The following is a 22,170-nucleotide window of genomic DNA, read 5'->3' as shown; positions in this document are numbered from 1 at the left end:
CTGCGTACCCTGAATCCTGGAAAATTAATCAAACCTTTTGTTACATGAGGCTAGAGAAATGATAAAAACCCCATGAAAGAATTATAGGGTCACATATTCATCATTAACTTGACTTAGACTGATGTATGCATTCTTATTACTTCAGGCCTACTTCTTCTAATGTTTTTCTAATTTGTAGTCTAATTAAACTGATGAAAATGATAATTAGCAGTATTGCTGGTACTTCTAAATTCTAAATTCTAAATTTTAACTCTTAAATCTCACTGTTCTTTAATTAATAAATCAAATTTTGTTCAATCCTAATACACAATATTTCTTTCACTTCTATATGATATTGCAGAGATGTAACTCTCCACTGTTGGCTTAGTTACAAATTTACCACTTTTTTTACCTGTAAGGCCATCCTCTGAATTGAGATGCACTTCTGATGGGGGCTTAAATCAGGTAATGTCTACTCTTTTTGACTGTAAAAAGGCTTTGACTAATTGCCCTCCATTGCCAGGTGTCGAATCACTTCCCCTGGTTTTGATGTTGTACATTCTGGCCTTTTCTGACCAGTTTGGAGGACCATTAGGCCATGACTCTACATCTGCTAGTAGCTGGTCCAACTTTCCTTCTATGTTAGCAGGTGAAGCTGTGTGGGATTGTTCCCTGACCTTTGGTGGGGTCGTTTTTGCTCTCTCCTTGGCCTCTTCAAAGGTTTCAAAGGACAGGGCCATTCTTTGGACTTGTCTTGAACTGTAAGACTGACGAAGGCTAAGGTGAACAGCACTGTCATTTTGTGACATTTTGGTCTCTAGTTCTTTTTTTGTTTGCCTTCGCTCATTTCTCTTCATTTTTTTCTTTTCAGCAGGTGAAGGCTTCTTTTGAAGACCAGCTTCAGGGACAAGTACTAGAATGTCACGAAGTGATTTTTGAAAGTTTTCCTCGCATTTTTCATTGTAGGTGGCATATATTGCTTCCCCAATGCTTTTTAATTTCCTTTTTGTGACCTTAGGTTCTCTCTGACATTGTCTCTTGATATTTGTGTTAAGTTCAGTCAGGGGTCCTTTCCTAGCCCCTCTGCAAAACTTACTTATAGGGAAGGTAGATTGTAATTGAGAGTTGAATAAAAGACAGGCCTGGCAGCTGGTCAACGAGTGATCTTTTTTCCCTTCTTTACTTATTACTTTGCCCTCATTCCAGTTCTTTGAGGAAAACGCTGTTAGGTATGCTTCTTTTTCGGTTTTGCTTCTCCAGTTGTAAAATTTTTCATCAATGGTTCTGTAATGCCGCATGAAGTCTTCCCGTTTCATGTGTAGCCCAGGGTATTCTTGAAAATGTTTATCGAAGATTTTAAATCTATCTTGCAGCAATCTAGCAGCAAACTTCGCATTTCCTTCACCGGGAATCCTTTCAGTTTTGCTTAAACTTTTAGTTTTTCTAAGAAACACTCTTGCCCAAGTACAGTCAATCTTTAAAGACATCTTTGTTGCCTTGGCAGAGGATATGGGATTTGATATTGTGTTCTAATTAAACACAAGTTGGAACTATCCACGCTGCTACTTGAACTAGCTAACTGCTCGAAATTCAAGACAAATTGCGCGCCAAAAACTAAGGAGCTCATGTAACATGTAATACGAGCCGCATTTGCGGACCACTTTATTCATTCATGAACTTATATGAAGTCTACGAAGGTTTGAATGGACCATTGCCATTCTTCATCGATTTTTTTATAAAAGAATTACGGAAATATTAAGAAAACACAACCTTGAAATGTATTTTGTAGCCTAGAAGAACACTGTAAATGGCTGTGACCCGATTTAATCTTAATTAAAGTCTAAGTAGAATTCTCTCCTTCGACTTCACTTTGTCTTGTGACAAACACATGACCACTCGAGTCAAATATTGTCATCACTTAGTAACCTGGCACGTGGAATCGAAGTTGGTGAGGGAGCGGCCTTGAAATAGCAGCATTTTAGAACAATGGAGACCTTGTCGCTCATTATGAAGGCGGTCTTGTTATGGTTGGGTCTGTGCACTCGTTTTGCGTCTGTGAGGACGACGGCGCCGGCTCCCAAAATGTGTCCTCAACATCAAAGGACTGACCCAAACGATGTGAACGAGAGAATAAAAAAGTTATCGGGGCAAAAGTGAGTTGTGAACACGTTATCACTTTTACTTCGCTTTCTTTCTCGATTTTATAAGTATCCTTCGAAAGAAACTATGCAAACTGGGAGTTGTGCCTTGAAGGAAGTTAGATTTATATTTAAGTCATTATATTCGGGCAAAAGGAGGAGTTGACACGTGTTAAAATGACGTCAGTTTAATAATATTTAACTTAAAATTACAAGTTTTGTAATTTCTGTTTAAAAGTCATCTAAGCTAAAGAGGAATTTAGTATTATGTTACAGTCAAGTGTACGGCAAAATTGCGAAAATTTTCGATAAATTTGCTCAATAATTGGGAGGAAATTCGTATACGACGCTAAACATACTGCAGGCAGCTGTGAAACCGAAATTGGAAGCCATTTCAATGTTGCATTGCCTTGCAATTTGTCACGCAATATATAAGAAACATGTTACTTTTCATTCCCTTCCTCAAGAATATGAACAACTGAAACTATTTTGATGACTCAAACACCCATAGACTAAATCTGATTTAACACCTTAACTCCATTGAGTTTCTTGTGCGACAATATTACCATTTAATTATATAATTGCTGTAGTTTAAATTTCGTTATACTGTAATAAAATTTTAATTAACTGTGAATAAAACTCGGCAAAATGTTTTTTGATCAGTCGAAATTTTAACTACAAGTTAAGAGATTTTAAGTATCTGATTGGATACAGATTGATGTGAATCTGTCCCCTTGGAAGAGTTGATGTTTTTACATTTTAACAACATCATATTATGCCAAATGTTTATAAGAATAAAATGTATTCACTGTGGGAAGCTTCATTCCTGTAGATCATAGAAATTTCACTCCAGTTGCAATAAGTGAGATTATAATTCTGTACAATAAAGAGTAGAACCTAAGTGAATAAATTGTTATGGTATAATATCACCAGCAGAAAGAATACAAAATCCCTATTAACCCAACTTTTCTATTAAAAAAACATGTCTCAAGTTACAAGTAATTATTATGAAGAAGCAGCTACCATAGATTTAATAATTATAATAATGATCCTTTTTAAACTTACTTAACCCCATTACAGACTGTAACTTAGTTCGCCTGACACAAACTCAGCATTATATGTATACAGTATATTACCTCCAAATGTTCCAACATACACTTTTTGTATTTTTCAAAAAAACTGAGCTTGCACAAGTGTTTGTCACATTTATATCAGATCTCAAATTGTTTTTACTGTTTTATGCTTAACGGTTAACAAGTGAGTTTTTGTTTCTAGGATTTACTTTGCAGACGATGATGACTATTCATATAAAATATCAATCTGTAAGCGAGGTGCTTCAGACACCGCTGCAGTTCAGCAACATGGCGTGAAGTGGAAAGAATCAGATTGGAAGGTAATAGGAACCTTCCGTGATGCCCATGTTACTGGAGGAAGTAAGTCATGTGATCAAAACTTAATACATGTATAATTGTGTATAAACATCAGAGCACAGATAAAGTACACAGATTTTAACCCTTTTCCTCACTTCATGACCAAGACAGAGTTTTTCATTTTCATAACACTACACAATCAAGCAGATAAGTGATGAGAATAAAGAAAATATCTATTAGAGGATTTTTATCATTATTTGAACTTTAATAATAAATGTAAAATTTCATTTTCCCAGCGAACTGGCTGATGATAAAATACTTCCATGGAGAGGTGTATACCCACCACTGCAAAGGCTTAGAAAGAATTAGTATTGTGTTAGTGACATGTGACCCAGGGGTTGAGAGGGTGAGTGAATTATTACTTATTGTGGCCGATAGGGCTTGGTTGATAACGAATACTTATCAGATGGCTAACAGCACCCGTAGGCAAGATGAAGTGAATCTTGTGTTCTGATTAGCCAGTGGGTGGACAAGATGATTGCCTGCATTGATCATATACATGACAAAATTATTAAATAATTGAATTATTCTCCAAAGTAGGAATCTTATATATTTTCTAGGTCAATACTTCTGAAATCACCAAATTTATGTTTTATTGTAAAAACAACTTATTGCCCCTGTTGCTTCTCAATCTTTTTGTAAAATTCACAATTATGGTACCAAAAGAGCCTGTAATTATTGAACACACTTGTGCCGTATAAATCTCTAGCAATTTATAATACTCTACCAAGGTCCTAAAATTTGGAACAGTTACTTGTTCGTCAAACCTTGCTAGCTTTAAGACAAAAGTGCAAGAGTTTTAACTTAAATAAAGTTGCACATTTGCAACACTTTTTCCTTACTTAATTTATGATTGTAAGGGCTTGGCCATAAGCCCAGTGGCTTCCTGGGTCTCCTTGCCTTCTAGCTGTTAATGCTGTAAATAAATTTTTGTGTTGTTAAAATAAGGCAAATAAAGTTGATGACGATGATGATGATTGGACAGCACTCTCTAGAAGATAAGGATTTCTTTCTGGTGACCATTTTAATCAGCCCTGTAGTTTAAAAAAAATGAACTTTAATCTACAGTATGAGGAAAAAAATTTGTGACAGGTTTTGTTTTTTGTGCTTCCTCTGGGCAGAAATAATGTTTTTGCTTGCAAAAAAGAATCTTTAAGTTTTTTTTGTCTCTACAGTACCGGTCAGATGTACATTGACTACACAGACACATTTCATATGCATTTGATATGTACATCTTGGAAAGATTGAATTATGAGGGTACTATAAAAATGAACTTAAATTTTCAGGAGAAGAAAATTGTCTGTGTTAGTTATTTTGGTTTTTGCTTCCTCTGTGGATAGATAACATGTGCAGCTGTATTAACTTGGAAAAAAAATCTTTATGTTTTGTTTGCCTCTAAATCCAGGAAAGATTGGATTTTATAATTTTTTTTTCCAGGGAACCATGCGTGTCATTGAAGAATATAGGAACCAAAGTAAACTAGAAGATCTAAAAAACCCACTGGAGTGTTACTACCTGTTTGAACTTAATAATGATGCAGCATGCACAGCGAAGCCAAAGCACTTTAGTGCTGGATACATTGTGTTGATAATGTAAGTATTGCACTTTTTGACAAAGCTTGCTTACTTTTTTCTGAATTACACAGTAGTCATGTAATTATTAATTACAGTAGAACCCAGCTTACTCAAATTCTTAAGGGAAATAGAAAATGGTGCAAGTTAATCAAGTTGGAGTTATAGTAAGTTGTCAATAACTGATAGTAAAGGTCTGGAAGAATGGGTCAAATCTGAGGGAACTTGGATCTTGTCTGTGTTAGCAGGGGTTTGAGTTAACCTGGTTGGAGATTGTAGGGTTTTACTGTTTATCTGCAGCAAAGAAAATTAAGAAATTAGGATGACATGGGTGCACAATCTCACAACGTTGGTGGGCTTGCTTACTTTCATTGAATTACACCTAACTTATTAACTACAGTTCTGTAGAACCTTGCTAACTTGAACACTGAAGGGAAACAAAAAGTGGTTTGAGTTATTCAAGGTTAAGTTACTGTTTGTAGGTGATGGTTAATTACTGGAAAAATGGGGTCAATTCTGAATGAACTTGGATCTTTTCTGAGTTAGCAGGGTTTGAGTTACACTGTAACCAGGTTAGAGTGGAACTGGTTAGAATTCTTAGGGTTCCACTGTACTGAGCATCAGAGAAAATCAAGAAATCAGATTGACACAAATGCAAAATTTCAAGGGAGAATTTTTTGGGAGCTAAAAATTACTTTTTCTGGGGTGGGGTACAGTGTGGATGTCAAAAAAAAAAAAGAAAAAAAAAAAGGAGTCAGAGTGTGCCCTCCCCAGAGTACTTTTGTTTGCTCTGATTTGCCAATTAAAGCCAATCTGAGTTTGAATCTCAACAATTAAAATTAAAGAAATAAACCTCTAAGGAAAAATCAAGAACTTACTTACAAGCTTTTTTTGAAATTAAACCAATTAAATGGTTGACAATAACTTTTTCTTCATTGCAGATTGATAGTTGTGGGCTCCATTTTCATAATTCTTGGTTTCTTGTACCGAAGATTTAAGGTTAGTGCTAAAGGAATGGAACAGATACCTAACCACAACTTTTGGAAAGACTGTGGAAGTCTGCAAGCTGTAAGTTTTTCTCTTTTTTCAAACTATCTACAATGGTTAAAGGGGGTAAGTTTCTAAAGAAACTGTGGGGCTGTGTCAGTGAGAGAGTATAACAGGGTTTTTTTTGTGTTATTGACTGAGTTGGTAATGTAAATTGTCCTCTTCAAAGAGTTAAAAGATTGATGTTTCGAGTGTTAGCCCTTCATCAGAGTGATTGGAGGAATTGTGGGTTGTGTGTGGGTTTAAACCATTTAGTTATCACTCAATTACCTTATCTACAATGGTATTATTGCGTAATGGTTTTGAGACACAGTGGAAGTTAGCCTAGTCTTTTTTTCTTGCCATTTGAGAGAGATTCTGTGTTGAGTGATTAGTCAAATAAGAGTTTTCTTGTTGATCTGTGTAGGTCAGGAGACTTCTTTGTAAATGAACACAAAGTAACAAATTGCATCCAAAATTTCTCAAAATCAAAATTCTTTTTTTTTTTTTTTACTTTAATTTGTTTTTTGTTTTGGTTTGTTCCTTTTCTGTGGGAAAACAACTAAATAGTCAATCCAAATTAGCAGATAGCATGTCTCAAATGGCTCTCATCCTATGAAAGCAAAATACTTTATTTCTCAGTGGTTACTTGTCTCTGGGAAAATTTTCCTACTTCTTCAAGGTCAAGTTACCTTTAGTGGTGTGGTTCTAAGTACTGTTTTAAATTTTGTTTTTTTTTCCCAGGATGGATGTAATTTTATGTGTCGGTGTTCAGAGTCAAGCCCAACAAGATACAAGGTGGGCTGTCAAAGTGAAATCCTATGTCTCAATTATATAAATGGTTCAAGGCACAAAGGCATAGTTAGTAGTATTCTGTAACAAACAATCTCTCTGCACAAGCTGGAGTGAGGTCACACTGCCAGAGGTCCCCATTGGGTCATGTACTTTTCTTTTTTTCTTCATAATGCAGGCAAGCCATTTCAAAAATCACATGACAGCAAACACTTTGGGACAAACCACATAATGTCACCAACATCAGAATCCCTCTTTTGTTATAAATCTAAAACACCATTTAAAGTTAAACAAAGGGTAAAACAAACTATTGCCTCATATATACTTATCTGCTTCCTTTGCACCTGTTTTTTTAAAGCATGTTTTGAAAAGGTGCATGCTTTTTGTAAACGTGCCTTTTGCATTCATTTTGGGCCATGCACCTCTGAGCTGTCCTGAAAATAAATTTTAGCCTGCAAGCAGGCGCTTATTATGAACCCTTCAGCATGATGAGAATTTCTCCCTGTGGGCGGGCTAGTGATAGGTCTAGCACTGATAACCTCTCCCTGACTTGTCTCAAACATTTCTGAAGCCAGAGAAATGCATGTCTTGCAGGGCTAATAGTAATTCAGGCCTGCTTAAAGGCTAGGAAGTTTAGTCTTGTTAGTGTCTCTTTCTGCTGAGGAAATGGAACCCTCTGGTGGTAATGCTGTGTTGGGGGGGAGGGGGGGAGGGAGAGTCAGATGGGAGGTACCCCACCATAGTGAAGTTTCCCACCCAAGGGGGAAGTGGGGTGACGGGGGTAAGTTTCTGAAGAAACTGTGGTGCTGTGTCAGTGGGAGAGTACAACAGGGTAATATGGTTTTATTAACTGAGTTGATAACGTAAATTGGCCACTGTAAAGAGTTACAAAACTGATGTTCCAACCATTAACCCTTCATTATAGTGAATGGCAATCCCATTTGCTCTGAGGAAGGGCTTAAATGCTCAGGAGTGGGATAAGCCTATTTCTCAGTGGTTTAGCAGCATGGCCAGCAATCTGTTTGAGGGGAATAAGCTTGTCCCAGGCATTAGGTATCTTCAAATTCTGTAATTGTCTAGAAAATGCTGCCACATTCTTAACCAATGAGATGGAACACCAATTGCAACTTGGTTGCTAGCATTTTCCTGCACTTCAGGTCATTTCCTTGTTTTTTCCTAGTTTTCATTTGCTCCTAGGGATATTTCCCTTTGTTCTGATTGGCCATGCATTCTGATTACTGTGGTTTTGGTTGTACAACACTAATAGAAATGTGCTTTTTGCCAAGGGAAAGTGGCACAAGTTCCAGCCAGATGGGGCATTAAGCTCGTAACATAACCATGAACCTTAAGGCTTGTGTGTGTGATTTTGTATTCTGATTTAATTATTGTTAAATTTAATATTTTTTTTTCTCTTAGGCAATGGATGATGCCTTAGTAGATGATGACAGAGATGATACGTTGCTTCCAATGTAGAGACTTTGTTTAAATACTTCATATAAGTCGCATAGTTTTGTGTGTACATCTAAATGTACTGAGTTTTCAAAACCGTGGAGATGATCCTCGCCTTCTGTCATTTGGATATAATGATATGTTGTGGAAAATAAGGGAGAGAGGAGGAGATGTCCTTGATTTGTTGTAGGATCTGCTTATCAAATGGTGAAATTGCATGTTCATGTAGCTATCTTTTTTCAAAGCTAAAACTTTTTTTTTTTATATTTTATTGTTTTTCCGTTTTACATTAAAAAAAAAAAAATTACAGCAGTGTAAAGTAAATAAAATTGTATAAGGTCAGTAAATAAATAAATAAATAAACAAAAATATTAATACAAGGCTACCCAAGGTAGAGTTATTTCAGCTGAGTGATTGTAAAAGTTTTTCCCATTTCATTAAGTGCAGGTTTAGTTTTTTCTTTTCTTTAGCTAGGTATTCTCCTTTTCTAAAAATTTTTTTAAGGTGCACGAGGAAGATAATAAAGCTTGGGGTAATAGATTTCTGTCTGCAGAGAAAGATGGTCTGCTTCGCTATTAACATGATGTGATTTAAAAGCATAAAGTGATTATCGACATCAAATAAGCCAAACATAATATGAATTTGATCTGTTAGATCAGGAAGCGTTTCAATACCGCATTCATGTAACCAACCAGAGATTTCTTTCCAGAAAGCTCTAGAGTGTTCACAAAAAACAAAAAGATGTTCAAGGGTTTCCTCGTTCTTATCACAGAATGAGCATAAAGGTGTCACTCAACCAGTTTAAGCTTAAATAGTTTAGAGTTAGTAAATAATATTCTATTTAAGATTTTGTACTGAAAATGTCTCGTATATGTATCTAACGCGACTTGGAAAGGCAAACTGTAAATCTTATTCCACACAGGCTAATAATCGTGAAGCATTTTGTTATATCTCAACTGTGCTGTGGGGTTTCACGCAAATCAGACATATGCGCTTCGTAAAACGTTTTGGTGTCCATTTCTGATAAAGACACTTTAACAGAATTTAAAACCAGGTTATAATCCTGAGGGTCGAAAGGGGGAGTGTGTGGTATCGCCTTAGATTTTAGCTCTTTCTTCCAATTGACAGGAATAGCGTCTATTAACCCATGCCAGGAGAGGGAGTTCCTGGGTTGGATATTCTTGGACTGTAAGTCAGACAACGTATGAAAATGCCCATTTGACTTCACCATGTCACAAATTTTATGCAATCCAGCCTCAACAAGTACTACTGCCTGAAAAGGAGAACACTGAACTAAACAAGCTCTTAACTGTTTATCAGCACCTCATAAGAATTGGGTAGAGAGAAGTAAAGAGAAAATACACACTGATTTTGTGGTGTAAAGGGTTAAATAGTTTTTGATTGAGTGTTGATTGAGTTGTCACAACTTACAGCTAATCATAATTAAGAAAAAATATTATAGGAAGGCAATGGGAATTTTAAGTAAAAAATGAACAATTTGCCTGAGGTGCAGATGAGAAAACATGGGTGACTTAGTCTGGATTGGTTTTAATTTTGAACCTGATGGTTGAGAGGCTAATGAAAATTGTCTACTCTTATCATAAGAACAAAGGTAATCTGCATTTACTTTTGACACTCAATTGAGAGCATTAAAAGTTATTTGCAAATACAAAGGACCTCTTGCAAGTCAAAAGATTAAACAATCTCAAGAAGCTGTCTGAGTTTCATTCACAAATACTGTTGCGTAAAAGAGTTCTACTCTAAAGAGGAGGTTTGAATATTTTACAAGTAGAAATACAGTTAGATGAAGCTTTGTGTGAAAGACAACAAACACTTATCCAGAATAAAAAAGGTTATTAGCTTTCTTTACGTCTTGAGTGAAAAAGTCATTTGTAACTCTGTTGAGTCTTTTGATGCTAGCATGAGTCAAACCAAGTGACTGAAAAAAATATAGAATACCACACCCAAAAGTTCCAATGGATAATCTGTCTCTGGTTTAATCCAAGATAGGGGAACTATCCCAATGAAATCAAAGGTGGCCTGAAAATGTGGAGGCAGAAAAGTTGACCAACAGTGCTGCTATACTTTGTGCTCTCCCGAAAGAGAACTCTCCTACTGGCAAGTTAATAGGGAGTCTCTGCATTGCTCGAGTAGTGCAATACCAGGGAACCCCTGGTGTTGTCCCAGACAGGGTTTTGTTGCGATCGTAGGAATCTGGTGTGGTCATGTAAGGGATCCCATTGTGATCCAGGGGGCATTTGAAAGCAGTGCTAGCAGAAACTAGGCAGGATCTAATAAGGGAGATTCCAAAGGGATTCCAGTGGGATGACCTTGCAGGATCCAGCTGTGATCCCCCCCTCCCCCTAGAATGAATCTGAATCTTAACTAGGTAATGTGAGAAAGGAATTGACAAAGCAGGTGAAATATACTACAAAACTCAAATCAACAGTATCAATAGCATACTGGTACTGATCAAAATCCTGTAATTTGGTGATAATACTGTCCAATTTAATATAGATGTAGTGAAGAGGCAATTAAACTTTGTGCTACAAAATTTTTTCTGGAGTTACACTGTCTTGTAATTTCAAATCAAGCTCGTGATGCATGCTCTTTTGTTTGTTCACATGTGTACTACACAATTTCAGAATAAAGAACACTCCACACAGTTCAATTAAATAGTGCCTTTCCCAGGACAAAGCATGGAAGCTTCAGCAAAGTTATGAACCCAGACCCCCTCTCTCTTGGTTGATCTACAATCAAAACACTTCCCATCAGAGCCACTGAAGGAAGGGACTGGGGAGAGTTAAAAGACATGACAACAGAAATTTTAACATCATGTGATTTATAAAACATTCATTTATTTTTTTTGCTATGTACCAATTTTATGTTTTTATCTTTCTCACCAACTTGTTACACTTTACAAGAATTTACGTGGTTGAAATATGGCATTTTTATTGCTATATTCGAACTCAAAAATCCTCCTTTTTTCCTGTTATGTTATCTGAGGTCAAATCAGATCATAACATTTCATAAATATTTCTGGTGCTAAGAGTGTTCTGACTTTCACATTAATCGATCTTATGTTATACTGTCAAGTTCTGTCAATAATAAATGCCTTGTCAAAAGAATTAACATAATTCCCAATTAGGTTCAAACACCCAGCTCTCAATAACATAATCTGTTCATCTTAAAATTCAGGTTTGCAAACACACCCAAATCCAAAGAATCTTCATTGGGAAAATCTTATTGTGCTACAGTGTACATGCAGATACTCATTTGCCATTTCTTCTTGGCACTTAATAAATAATAGCCCAAATTAATACCTGAGGCACGGCAACCCAAAAGCTAAAGAGTTTCACTTTCACTGACGACTCCTTTCTGACTTACTGGTTTGTTGTCCCAAAACGTCCTTGACTGAGAGATTGTCCTCAAAATTTTAAAATTGCCCATGAAGCTCCACCTCTGAATTATTAAGTTTTTGGTTATTTCTCAGTTGCGTGAAGGAGTTTATTTACTAAATACATGTAAGGGGTGCAGAAATTCATACCTATGATCCCTCCCTCAGAAAAATTCCTCCACAGCTACCCCTCTGAGCCTAGAGAGTACCATACACAAAACTTAAGGAGGTGACTTCTCCTTAATTTTCACTGTACATGTCCCTGAAATACCTGTCCTTTACCATATCAAATAATTATAATTCATCATTTCTTTTTCTTATCATCATTGCCCTCCACAAATTTTCTTCCAGCATTCTTTATACACCTTTCTGCAAAGCCAACAATCTGTCAAATCAATGGAGGACAAATCATTACGTTTTCCTTCTAGATTACATGGCAAGTATACATTCCTTAACCCTCAACACCCAAACATCAATATGCATATTCTCCTTGCTGTTCTCTATACATTTCTCAAGGTGCTGACAAGAAGAATTTGTTCAATGATCAAGAGCTTCCTTAGTTGGTGATCATCTCCTTTATTCTCAAGACCTCATATCGTGCGGAGAATTTAGATACTAGTCACTCTTAGGAGTCAAATTTGTATATGTTTACGTGTAAAGCATGTAAAGCTCCATGATAATAAATCAGCAGAAAGCAGAAAATCTATCCCTACCACAACTGCTTGCTCACAATGGATAATAATATAAATTTAATAAACTTTATTATTTATAATTAAAATTATATATTGCACATACCTGGCCAATTTTCTCAATCGGGTGACAGTAAGACAGAATTCTTCCACTTATTTCATAGCAGTTTGCAAATCTATCCATAATGCTGCGAAATCCAGTCCACAAAATTTCTATAGCAACAATGAAATAGCACAACATCATTAAATTAAGTTAAAGTACTGTACTCCAAATTTAAAGTTAAATAAATTGTTAATAAAGGTTTGCTGTTTGCTGATGATTATTAGATACTTCAGGACTTGGGGGGGGACCAATCTTGTAGTATACAGTACCTGGGAGACAATGTAACATTTAAGCTTGAGATACAAAAAGACAAAACAAATGGCAACACATCCACAAAAATTAAACGAAGGTAGAAAAAGTCATCACCATAACTTTGAATAAAAAATTTCTTCAAGAAGTTGAGTACCAACGGTTCTGTACAAGTCATAAGAGCTACTTGTGACATTCTTGTGATAAGATTTTTTTAGAAATAAAATGTTACTATTCAACAGTGTACATGTAATTTCTAATCTCCATAAACACTGGCCTCTCCATTAGGAACTAACAAGGCCACATGGTTCCTTTGGGTTGTAGAGTTACAAACTGGTCTGTAAATACCTTCAGGTCTCACACCCAGTTTTTCTTCTCTCTGTTCATTTTCCTTTTCATGTCTTTGCTGCTTAATTTCTCTCCTTTTCTGCTCAGCATCTTTCCCTTTCTCTACTTTCTCGGGAGTTGTTTTCTTTATAACATCTTTCACTCTTTCTGTTAGAGATTCACCATGCTCCTCCGTAGTTTTTGCTTCATTTGCATGACTGTTATCATTCTCCTGAAGTCTTGAAAAAAAATTGTATTATGATTCAAGAAACAGTAGCACCTCTTGCATGTTGTTACTAGACAGCTCCAGATTATACAGAAGTCTTATGATCATCAACACTTGGTGCTGGTGTTAATCCTTTAACCCCTAGAAGTGATTAACAAGTAACTTCTCCCTCTAATACCCATACATTTTCAGCAAACAAGCAATAAGAAAACTCAATCTCATCAGGTAGAAGTTGTTATCTTGATCCACCACCAAATTCTCATAATTAATTTACAAGGAGATGTGTTGCAGCTACAGAGGAGAATTGAAAATTACATCATGGGAGTTAAAGGGTTTATTCTAAACTCTTTTTCTCTTATTCCATGGTCACATTCCTAAGTCTCTTTATTGACTGCCATAAAATTCCTATGAAGTTAGTTCAGAGAATTTGGTATTGGAACAACTAAATATCCTGGCTTGTAACTGATATTATATTTTTCTTTGTTCTCGTCACTTGTCTGCTGGATAATGTGTTGATATTGTCAGGACAAATTCTGCCTTGGTCACCCATGGGAGTTACTCATGACAGTGTTTACACCCTTGCATGAGTATGTAAATTCTCTATACTGTCCTTTATACATTTCCAAATTACTGACAAGGAGAATTTGTTTAACAATCGAGAACATTTTAACCCAAGGCTCTCTCCCTTTATTCTCTTGACTGGGAAGTAAATTCAGTGATAATAGTGTTAGATGAAATTAGATGTTAGTCACTCTTGAGGACTAGAGGGTTAAAATGTAGAGATAATTTCAGGTTGCCATAGCACACAACTAGCTCACGTTCATAGCTACATGTAATTTGTTTTCAAAACACCAAGTTAGAATGCTACAGTGTTTTGGCTGAAATCTCAGTTATACATGCAAATGAGAACTTTTTTCTGTATTCTTTTTCTCTGGAATTACAATTATTAGACACTGCAGTACAAGCAGTATGATTACAATGTGCAAGTTTACAGTTCACACAAGACTTACTTATCTTCAGCTTCATCTCTTTCAACTCTGATGTATGTATGATCATAAACTTTGGGACTGCTTTGCCCAACAGGTGTATCTATCAGATAAATTCAAAATTGACAGTTCATTGCCTCTAGATGTATGTACCAGAAATGTGATGCCTTTGACAGTGATTGCTATCATAACAGAATGATGCAAAAGTATATTTGTCACAAGAGCACAGCACAGGATGCGCTTAAAGCTGCAACTACTTTTCCACTGTAAGTGGATTGTATACTGTTTCCTGTTATTATTATATCAACTTGGTTCTACCAAGATTCATGAAGTAGTTGCACATCTGAGTGACAATCAGATTGCAAGGATCACAGAGTGGTTTAAAACGGATATAATTAAAGGTCAATCACTACAATTACCTGTTGCACGAACCGCAACCAGAAGTCCCCTTGTTCTACTAAGTTCCTCTTTGGTAAGGTTAGCACCCTGAGTATGTTAAAAAAAAAAGAGAAATTAGTTGATTTTACATGTAGTATCATAATGGTGATCTGGCTGAATCTTTGCCAGTATAACCTCTAAAGATGATTTATTAGATAAGTGTAAAAAAAAAAAAAAACTTATTAGCTGGCAAAGGTAAGGGCGTCTTGTAGAAACTCTAAACTGTGGCCAATTTACATTCTAACAAAAACAATGACTTTATTGATTCCGTCCATTAATGTTTTTTCATAAACCATTACTGACAATGAGATGTAAATACGTAATAACAGAATGCAAAAATGTAAGCACTATAAGGAAAATCATAGATAGAGGATAACGTTAAATACGCTTACAATCTATCGACAAAATTCAATTATTAACTTGCATCAATACACCAAACATTCCAGAAAAATAATATCATTTTCACCATTATGGTGAAAGGAAATTCCATATATCAAGTTAAAAAGACCTACGGTTATCCGCAGACCCTAAACCACTAATTTGAAAAAACACGGCGGAAATCTGTTAGGTAGAAAGTGAAGGTTTAGTTTTGTTATGACGTTCTCGGCCGACGAATATTGTGAAAGCAAAGATCACTTGTCGAGTGGAAAACGCTTTAAGTCGAGTCACGTGAAAAGTAACATTGAAAGTAAAACTCACTTCTCTGATCTTCACAACATGGATACCATTGCATATACTTTCTAGTTCTTTCTCTACGGCTTTATGAACTTTTACACTTTTTGACCAAACACCAAAGCATGTTTCGACCAAATCTGGCCTTCCATTGCGACTGGAATTTCGTTTTCTATGATTTCTGTCGTCGTCACTCGCCATATTTCTTCACGCACTGCAAACAAGTAGGAAACAAGTGAAAGAACCTGGAAACCACTTTCGCCGTGGCGAGGGTACTTGGGTGAGTTATCAGAAATAAATTTTATTTTAAGTTTTTAGCATACTTTTCCTATCAAAAAAAATATATTTTTAAGAATTTTGTTTTAAGAATAAAGAATTTAAAAATAATTCTAGACTAACAGCCTCATTGCTGGTGAAGAATTTGCTTGTCATTTGGAACTACCCCCTCCCCCACATACCCTTTCCTATTACCCAGTTCCCCCCAGATTTCAAGATGTCGGTGCTAAACACCTTGATATTAGAGGGGAAAGTTGCACTTTCCTATTTCATTGCTGGCATTCTCTTAGTTTTAACTCTCTTTCAAAGCTGTAGTCCCACGGAAATATGGAGTATCACCACGAGAGGCATAATTCTTGGATTAACCATGTGTGCGACTTGTTTCGTTCCATATTCTTCTGTTGCCAAGAGAGCTGCCCTGTTAGGTAAGCATATAGGAATTTATAACAACTGTTAAGATTGTTGTTCCAACGAAAATTTCTTAAGTGTTACCGGCATCATTTTTTTTGCTAAAAATGATTTTTTATTTCGATCTAATCGAGCGCGTCTTTGCGAAAATGAGACAACTGATATAGACTTATGGTGGTTTATTTGCGGTTGGCGTTTCATTTTGTACGTGACACGACTTTTGTTGGCAAACTAGGAAAGTGGAGAGCTACTCTATTGTGGCATAGATAAAACATATCAAAGGAGAAGTTGATGGCCAGGTTAAATTACTTTTTAAGTTCTTAACCGAGACCACAAATTGCGCTATAGACGTCATTCGATATCAATAACCAAATGGGTCTACTTTCGTCTAATATTCAATGCTGTGCAACATTTTTCATAAATTTTGAATTCATTATTGTTACAAAATGTTTCAAATTGTTGAATTATATTATTAATTATGCGCGCTATTTGATTGGTATTTACTTATGATATACTGGGGGACAGATGCATAGATACTGTCACTACAAACAGCATTTTGCTTCCTTGCTATATAAACCAAATAGATTCCATGTTGCCAATTGTCAGTACAGCAATAGATCACAGATGATATCCAAATTTGGTTAGATAATCAGAGACACACTTGACTGCTTTCATGTCCTTTTTTTTTGTCCTTACTGCATTTTGATATCATTTGTGATCTATTGCTGAACAGATGCATAGTGACATGGAATCTATTTGTTAACCCTTTACAACCTAATATCAGTATGCATATTCTCCATACTGTTCTCCATACATTTTCAAAGAGACTGACAAGGAGAATTTGTTTAACAATTAAGAGCAGCTTAAATAGTTGGTAATCATCTCCTGTATTCTCATGACTTTCATGTGTGATTCAGGGGTGAAGAGAAAACTAGATGCTTATCACTCTAACTTAGGGTTTAAAGGATTAAGGTGATATCAGAGTCTTCATGAAGAACTCAAATTTTTCTTCACTTATACTCACAAATGCTATTTTATATATTTTGACCCAAAGGTATCATTTTTGGAATTGCCATTCTCCTAAGCTTGGGTGAAACATTCTGGAAATATTTTGGCTGGTACCTAGCTTCATTATCATTCTTTCACCTCTCTGAATATGTCATGGTGGCATGTTATTCTCCAGATAAGCTATCTGTGGATTCATTTCTGCTGAATCACAGTCCAGAATATCAAATTGCCGCTGTTGCAAGTTGGATTGAATTTGGTATAGAACTGTGGCTTTTCCCTTCCATGAAGAACATGTTCGTTGCAAGCTCCATGGGTTTGCTGTGTATGATTGGAGGAGAAACTTTACGAAAGCTTGCCATGATAACGGCTGAATCTAATTTTACCCATATTATTCAGACCAGAAAGGAGAAAAGCCATGTGTTAGTGACACGTGGAATTTATAGTTTATGTCGACATCCAGGGTATGCTGGCTGGTTCTGGTGGAGTTTAGGTAAATGCTACGGTGACCCACAACTGTTATGGCAATAACAAATATCTCATGGCAAAACCAAAAAGCTCACAGCAAAAACCAAAAGGCTCACAGAATAATTATCTCATGTTCAGAGAGATTATGAAAATTTGTCTTAGCCTTTCGGTTTTGCTGTGAGATATTTGTTATTGCCATGACAGTTGTGGGCCACCGTGAAATACAGATAAGTTATTGTAAGGCATTAGACACTTACACAGTGATCAATTCAAAGCTTCAACATCCCCCTCCCCACCCCTCCTGGGTAACCCATAGGCATTTGAACATCTTCTGTGCCTGGTGGGTGGAGAATTTGAACCTTGTCTGGATGGGGTGGGGAATTTGAACAAGTAGTCTCAAGTCTTTCTAGCCAAAAACAAGTGTTATATCTTCAAATATGGAGATGTTTACTGGTAATTATTATAAACCTAGACTTTCACTCAACAAAACAAGCAATGTGATTGTTTGATTCTTGGTCACATGCCCCTGATCAAATTCAAATGTACCCGACCAGGATACAATTGAGCAGTTGTTGCCCACATGCATGTGAATAAAGAAGTTGTACCATCTTTGTTTGTTTGTTTTTGCCATATGATTGTTTTAGGGAAAATCTAATAAAAATAGCAGAGTACTTAGTGTATGTTCCCTCAGGAAACTAGTTAGTTTTGTTTTACCACAAGTCCTGGTGTTTCCCAAGACAAAGTGTTTTCCTTGGGACCGTACATCAAGTGTATAATATTTCACTTTTGCCAGCAAATAGCTCAGAAGAGAGAAGTCTATAAGGCTGCAGATTTTTCCTTTTACAAAAGCATTGGAAGAGGCATTTTATCATAATTTTTCTCCAGCAGGAGTAGGAATTTAAACAAACCAATTTTTAAAGTTCATATACCTACATGGGGGTTGCCTGGGTTGGGGGGGATGTTGAAGCTGCTAATTGATCAACCCATTAATTTCCCCTCCCTAGGGTCAAACAGATGATTTTGTTTTCCAGAGAGTTCAAGACTCATGGGAAAACAAAACTGACTGTTTTTAGGTTAAAACAAAACTTCTGAAATTTTCATCACTTTGTGATCATATGATAGCATGCTTATTTAAAGAGTTTGGTCAGTTAATTATAATGCACAGACTTTGCTCCTGTTGGTCCATACATCATTTTTTTCCATCCTGTGCTCAGTCAATAAGTAAATAATATCTGTTTTTAAAAATGAATTTCTACGTGTTTTTCCCAGGAACACAACTCACATTGTGTAATCCCATTTGCCTCATTGGTTACATCTGGGCCTCATGGAGATTTTTCAATGAACGTGTCTATGATGAGGAAATCACATTAATTGATTTCTTTGGTGAAGAGTACTTGGCCTATCAGAAGAAGGTCACATCTGTAGGAGTCCCATTTGTCAAAGGATTTGAATACAATGTGGAGATGGTAAAGAACTCATAGTTCATGGATGGAAGTCACTCTACATGCAACTACAGTAAGCAGAACATTAAAGCTTTTAAAAAGGAGAAGTGAGCTCCAGAAACTTATTATTTATACTTTTCCAGTATGAATTGTATATGAACGTTTGTGCTTCTATGCACATGAGGCATCTGGCAGAGAATGTCATTTAATTCTGTTGGTTGCCAGTCTGTCAGGCTGCCTCCGTCTGGAGCTGTGTTCCTCGTTTCCCTTTCTGTGGTTGTCCTCCAAGTTTCCTCAGGTTGGCCTCTCTTTCATTGGCCATCTGGAGTCCATCGAAAGGCCACTCTTGGTAGAGCTGATGGTGACATTCAGAGCACACACTATCAATCCAGCTCCATCTTCTTCATAGGCCATAAGATTCAAAGAATTCTTTACAACCATTTGTCCTGGAACCCAGGTGAATTTGTTACATCTGTGCATTTAATGCAAGCCTAGAAAGGTTTGGTTACTCTTGGGAATCTCAAGAAAATAGTCGTCATATTTTCATCTTTATTTTTCGGATGTGGAGATAAACACTGTAAATTAATTTTATTGGTTTGAGGAGTATGTTTCTCCTCTCATAGGCCAATGCAGATAGTGAACACACATTTTGTGCCAAATTTGTATGATTAATTATTTTTGTTTTTTATGTTGCTGGTCGTACATCCACAAGTTTTAATTTTTTAGATGTAAAGAATTAATTCCGTTGATATCATTTACAATAGCCCTAAATTAGAAAACATTAAACAAATTTTTGAGTTGATTTTCAGGGATCAACTTTGTATTGACTATTCAACTTAAATATCAGTATCTATAGAAGAGCAAATCTTAAAGCTACACACAAATTGTTGTGAATGTTAGAGGTTTGTTTTTCTTGTACAAAATTTGCTTTTCCTTAAAACCATATACAACAAAAATGAAGTTGTGTAAATATTTCCATGGGTCACATGTACAGTTTCTAGGCTGCACAGAAATAATATCTAAGGATTCACTAAAGCCTATTAAACCTTTAGCTCCCAGAAGTGATGAAAATGTTAGTTCTCTCTACAATATCCATACAATATTCAGCAAACATGTAATAAGAATACTCAATACTCAGGTTTAAGTTCTCGTAACTTGTTTACAAGGAAATATGTAGCAGCTAGAGGGGAGAATTAACAATCTGATCTTGGGAGTTAAAGGGTTAAATATTTTTTCTCTTCATTGAATGTCCTCTCTCTGAGGTTGTTTTGTGTTGGCACCAGCCTTTATTTCTTATTTACTTTGTATTTGAGTATGTAATTTCTTCTCATATTAATTATAATTGTGTCTTGAGGTTGACGTCTTTTGGTCTGGATGATAATGTTGAGATTGTATCTTTGGCTTGAGAGGGGATTTGCAAACTTCCCCAGTTGCACAAAAGGAGATTCATGGGGGTGTCGCATAACAGCATCTAGTGAGGGCTTCACATGAGAGCATCACAAAGCAACAAAACTAAAACAAAAATAATAAATGCATGTAGGAAAAAAATCTTCATCTTTATGGGGCAGTCATTATTTATCACCTGGGAGTCTGAGGATTTTTTGGGGGATCACATGGTTTAGGAGGGAACCAGGGGGAAGGGGGGGCAGGCTTCTCTACCAGGAGGGGGAACTCAGAGAAAATTGACTGCCAATCATATGGGATCATTAGAACACTACAGAGCCTCATGGGGGGGGGGGCTGAGGAAAGTTTAATTGTGACCCACCCCCATGATAAGTGATGACCAAGCAATTATCTTTGTTATCTTTGTAATAAAACACTAATGCATACATGGTATGGTGTCAAGTTCTGATTAAACCAAGCTGGGTTAGTTCCTTTATTCTGTCAAAGTCATAAATAAACAGTTTCAGCATCAAGCAATTATTTTCCAACGTGGTGAGCTGCCTTGAAGACTTGATCTGAACATGCCTAGACCAATGGCCTTGACCCCACGTGCATCTTTTTTTTTTTCCTCTTCTTTTTAGTGTCTGTTCATCAATTTTTATTCCAGTCGCGATCAGAAAAAAATACCTTGAAAGGAAAAGTGACAGCATGAATTCTTGATCATTGTTTTTTTCATACTTCTTTATGGGGAACAAAACCCAGCACACTTTACCTAGCTCTCAACATATAGCTTCGTAGCTTTGTTGATAGCAACCTTTTACACCCTAGCATCAGTACACCCTAACATCCGTCGACGCCTAGATTTTTTTCTTTTTGAATGTTTTGCTTTTTGTAGTTCCCAGAACAGGAATTTACTTACGATCTTGAATTCCGATTGTTGTCGCTTATCGTTTACAGGTCAGCGTTAATCACACACGTCTTACGCGTCTAAGAGAGCGAATGACGAAGGGCTAACGCTCGAAACGTCAGCTTTGAAACTCTTTACGGTGGCCAGTTTACGTTATATACTCATTCGATAATAATAAATATCCCTGTTATACTCTCCCACCGACGCAACACCACAGTTTCTTTACAAACTTACCCCTTCAAAATATTTGTTAACAATCATTTCTTAGCTCAAAAACTTGGTATAAAATAATTTTTACGTTACTGAATATCTCTGGGTAAAACTCTTTGGTAAACGTTGTTTTGCAAACCGACTCACAAGTCGCCTTAAGACGAAACCGGATTTCTTTGCGTGGAATTATCTCTGATATAGATTTTTAGTTTTGTTGCGTACCTTCGGTTGTAGAGCTCGTTTGCTTTTCTGGCATCTTCTTGTTCTCCATCTTGTACCAACAATACACGGGCTTCGTTTGGGACGTTTTTGAGTGGAGAAGCCAGCTGCCATCTTTCCAGAAAAAGTCCATTTATCAGAGGAACATTCAGATTTCTTCACGGAATCGAGAAGAAGCGTGGCGATGAAGAAGTAAAGGATATATATCTTCGTGACTGTCATTGTGCACTGGTTGTTCTGCGTTTGACACGGCCTCTAGGTGCAAAACGTTGTGATGTTGGATTATCTGGTGGAAAGTCGTATTTATACCATCAGTGGAAAAATGGTCGTGTTGTTTAAGCGGATATGCAAACAGTTTAACGTCCGTGATTTGTTGGATA

The 22,170-nt window shown here is 36.4% G+C and overlaps 3 protein-coding genes across 3 annotated transcripts; 2 read left to right on the top strand and 1 right to left on the bottom strand.

The window, feature by feature from the left end:
* Positions 1 to 1,917: 1,917 nt before the first annotated feature.
* Positions 1,918 to 10,254, top strand: LOC131791396 (cation-dependent mannose-6-phosphate receptor-like). Its single transcript, XM_066171924.1, has 7 exons — positions 1,918 to 2,132; positions 3,393 to 3,550; positions 3,784 to 3,893; positions 4,985 to 5,139; positions 6,060 to 6,186; positions 6,889 to 6,942; positions 8,353 to 10,254. The coding sequence occupies exons 1-7, from the start codon at positions 1,966 to 1,968 to the stop codon at positions 8,407 to 8,409; spliced, it is 828 nt and encodes a 275-aa protein (XP_066028021.1). The 5' UTR covers positions 1,918 to 1,965; the 3' UTR covers positions 8,410 to 10,254.
* Positions 10,255 to 11,229: 975 nt separating this feature from the next.
* Positions 11,230 to 15,691, bottom strand: LOC131791442 (uncharacterized). Its single transcript, XM_059108791.2, has 6 exons — positions 15,500 to 15,691; positions 14,782 to 14,848; positions 14,387 to 14,465; positions 13,172 to 13,389; positions 12,578 to 12,684; positions 11,230 to 12,167 (listed from the first exon to the last, which is right to left on the bottom strand). Exons 1-6 carry the CDS (start codon positions 15,671 to 15,673, stop codon positions 12,087 to 12,089), a joined length of 726 nt encoding a protein of 241 aa, XP_058964774.2. The 5' UTR covers positions 15,674 to 15,691; the 3' UTR covers positions 11,230 to 12,086.
* A 273-nt stretch (positions 15,692 to 15,964) lies between these two features.
* On the top strand, positions 15,965 to 20,972 carry LOC131791430 (protein-S-isoprenylcysteine O-methyltransferase). The gene is made up of 3 exons (XM_059108773.2): positions 15,965 to 16,173; positions 17,211 to 17,654; positions 18,899 to 20,972. The coding sequence occupies exons 1-3, from the start codon at positions 15,966 to 15,968 to the stop codon at positions 19,108 to 19,110; spliced, it is 864 nt and encodes a 287-aa protein (XP_058964756.2). The 5' UTR covers position 15,965; the 3' UTR covers positions 19,111 to 20,972.
* The last annotated feature ends 1,198 nt before the right edge of the window (positions 20,973 to 22,170 follow it).

This window comes from Pocillopora verrucosa, chromosome 9 (assembly GCF_036669915.1).
Source record: "Pocillopora verrucosa isolate sample1 chromosome 9, ASM3666991v2, whole genome shotgun sequence".
NCBI classification, from domain to species: Eukaryota; Metazoa; Cnidaria; class Anthozoa; order Scleractinia; family Pocilloporidae; genus Pocillopora; species Pocillopora verrucosa.
This window is presented reverse-complemented; position numbering and strand designations above follow the sequence as displayed.

Bases quoted from the DNA above. Each gene is read 5' to 3' on its own strand.
- LOC131791396 (XM_066171924.1), top strand. From the start codon at position 1,966: ATGGAGACCTTGTCGCTCATTATGAAGGCGGTCTTGTTATGGTTGGGT. The intron at 3,551-3,783 runs GTAAGTCATGTG...TCATTTTCCCAG, and splicing joins TGCCCATGTTACTGGAGGAA to CGAACTGGCTGATGATAAAA. The intron at 3,894-4,984 runs GTGAGTGAATTA...TTTTTTTTCCAG, and splicing joins GTGACCCAGGGGTTGAGAGG to GGAACCATGCGTGTCATTGA.
- LOC131791430 (XM_059108773.2), top strand. From the start codon at position 15,966: ATGTCGGTGCTAAACACCTTGATATTAGAGGGGAAAGTTGCACTTTCC. The intron at 16,174-17,210 runs GTAAGCATATAG...TTTGACCCAAAG, and splicing joins CAAGAGAGCTGCCCTGTTAG to GTATCATTTTTGGAATTGCC. The intron at 17,655-18,898 runs GTAAATGCTACG...TGTTTTTCCCAG, and splicing joins CTGGTTCTGGTGGAGTTTAG to GAACACAACTCACATTGTGT.
- LOC131791442 (XM_059108791.2), bottom strand. From the start codon at position 15,673: ATGGCGAGTGACGACGACAGAAATCATAGAAAACGAAATTCCAGTCGC. The intron at 14,849-15,499 runs GTGAGTTTTACT...TAACATACTCAG, and splicing joins ATGTTGTGAAGATCAGAGAA to GGTGCTAACCTTACCAAAGA. The intron at 12,685-13,171 runs GTATTTACAGAC...TTGTTGCTATAG, and splicing joins ACTGGGTGTGAGACCTGAAG to AAATTTTGTGGACTGGATTT.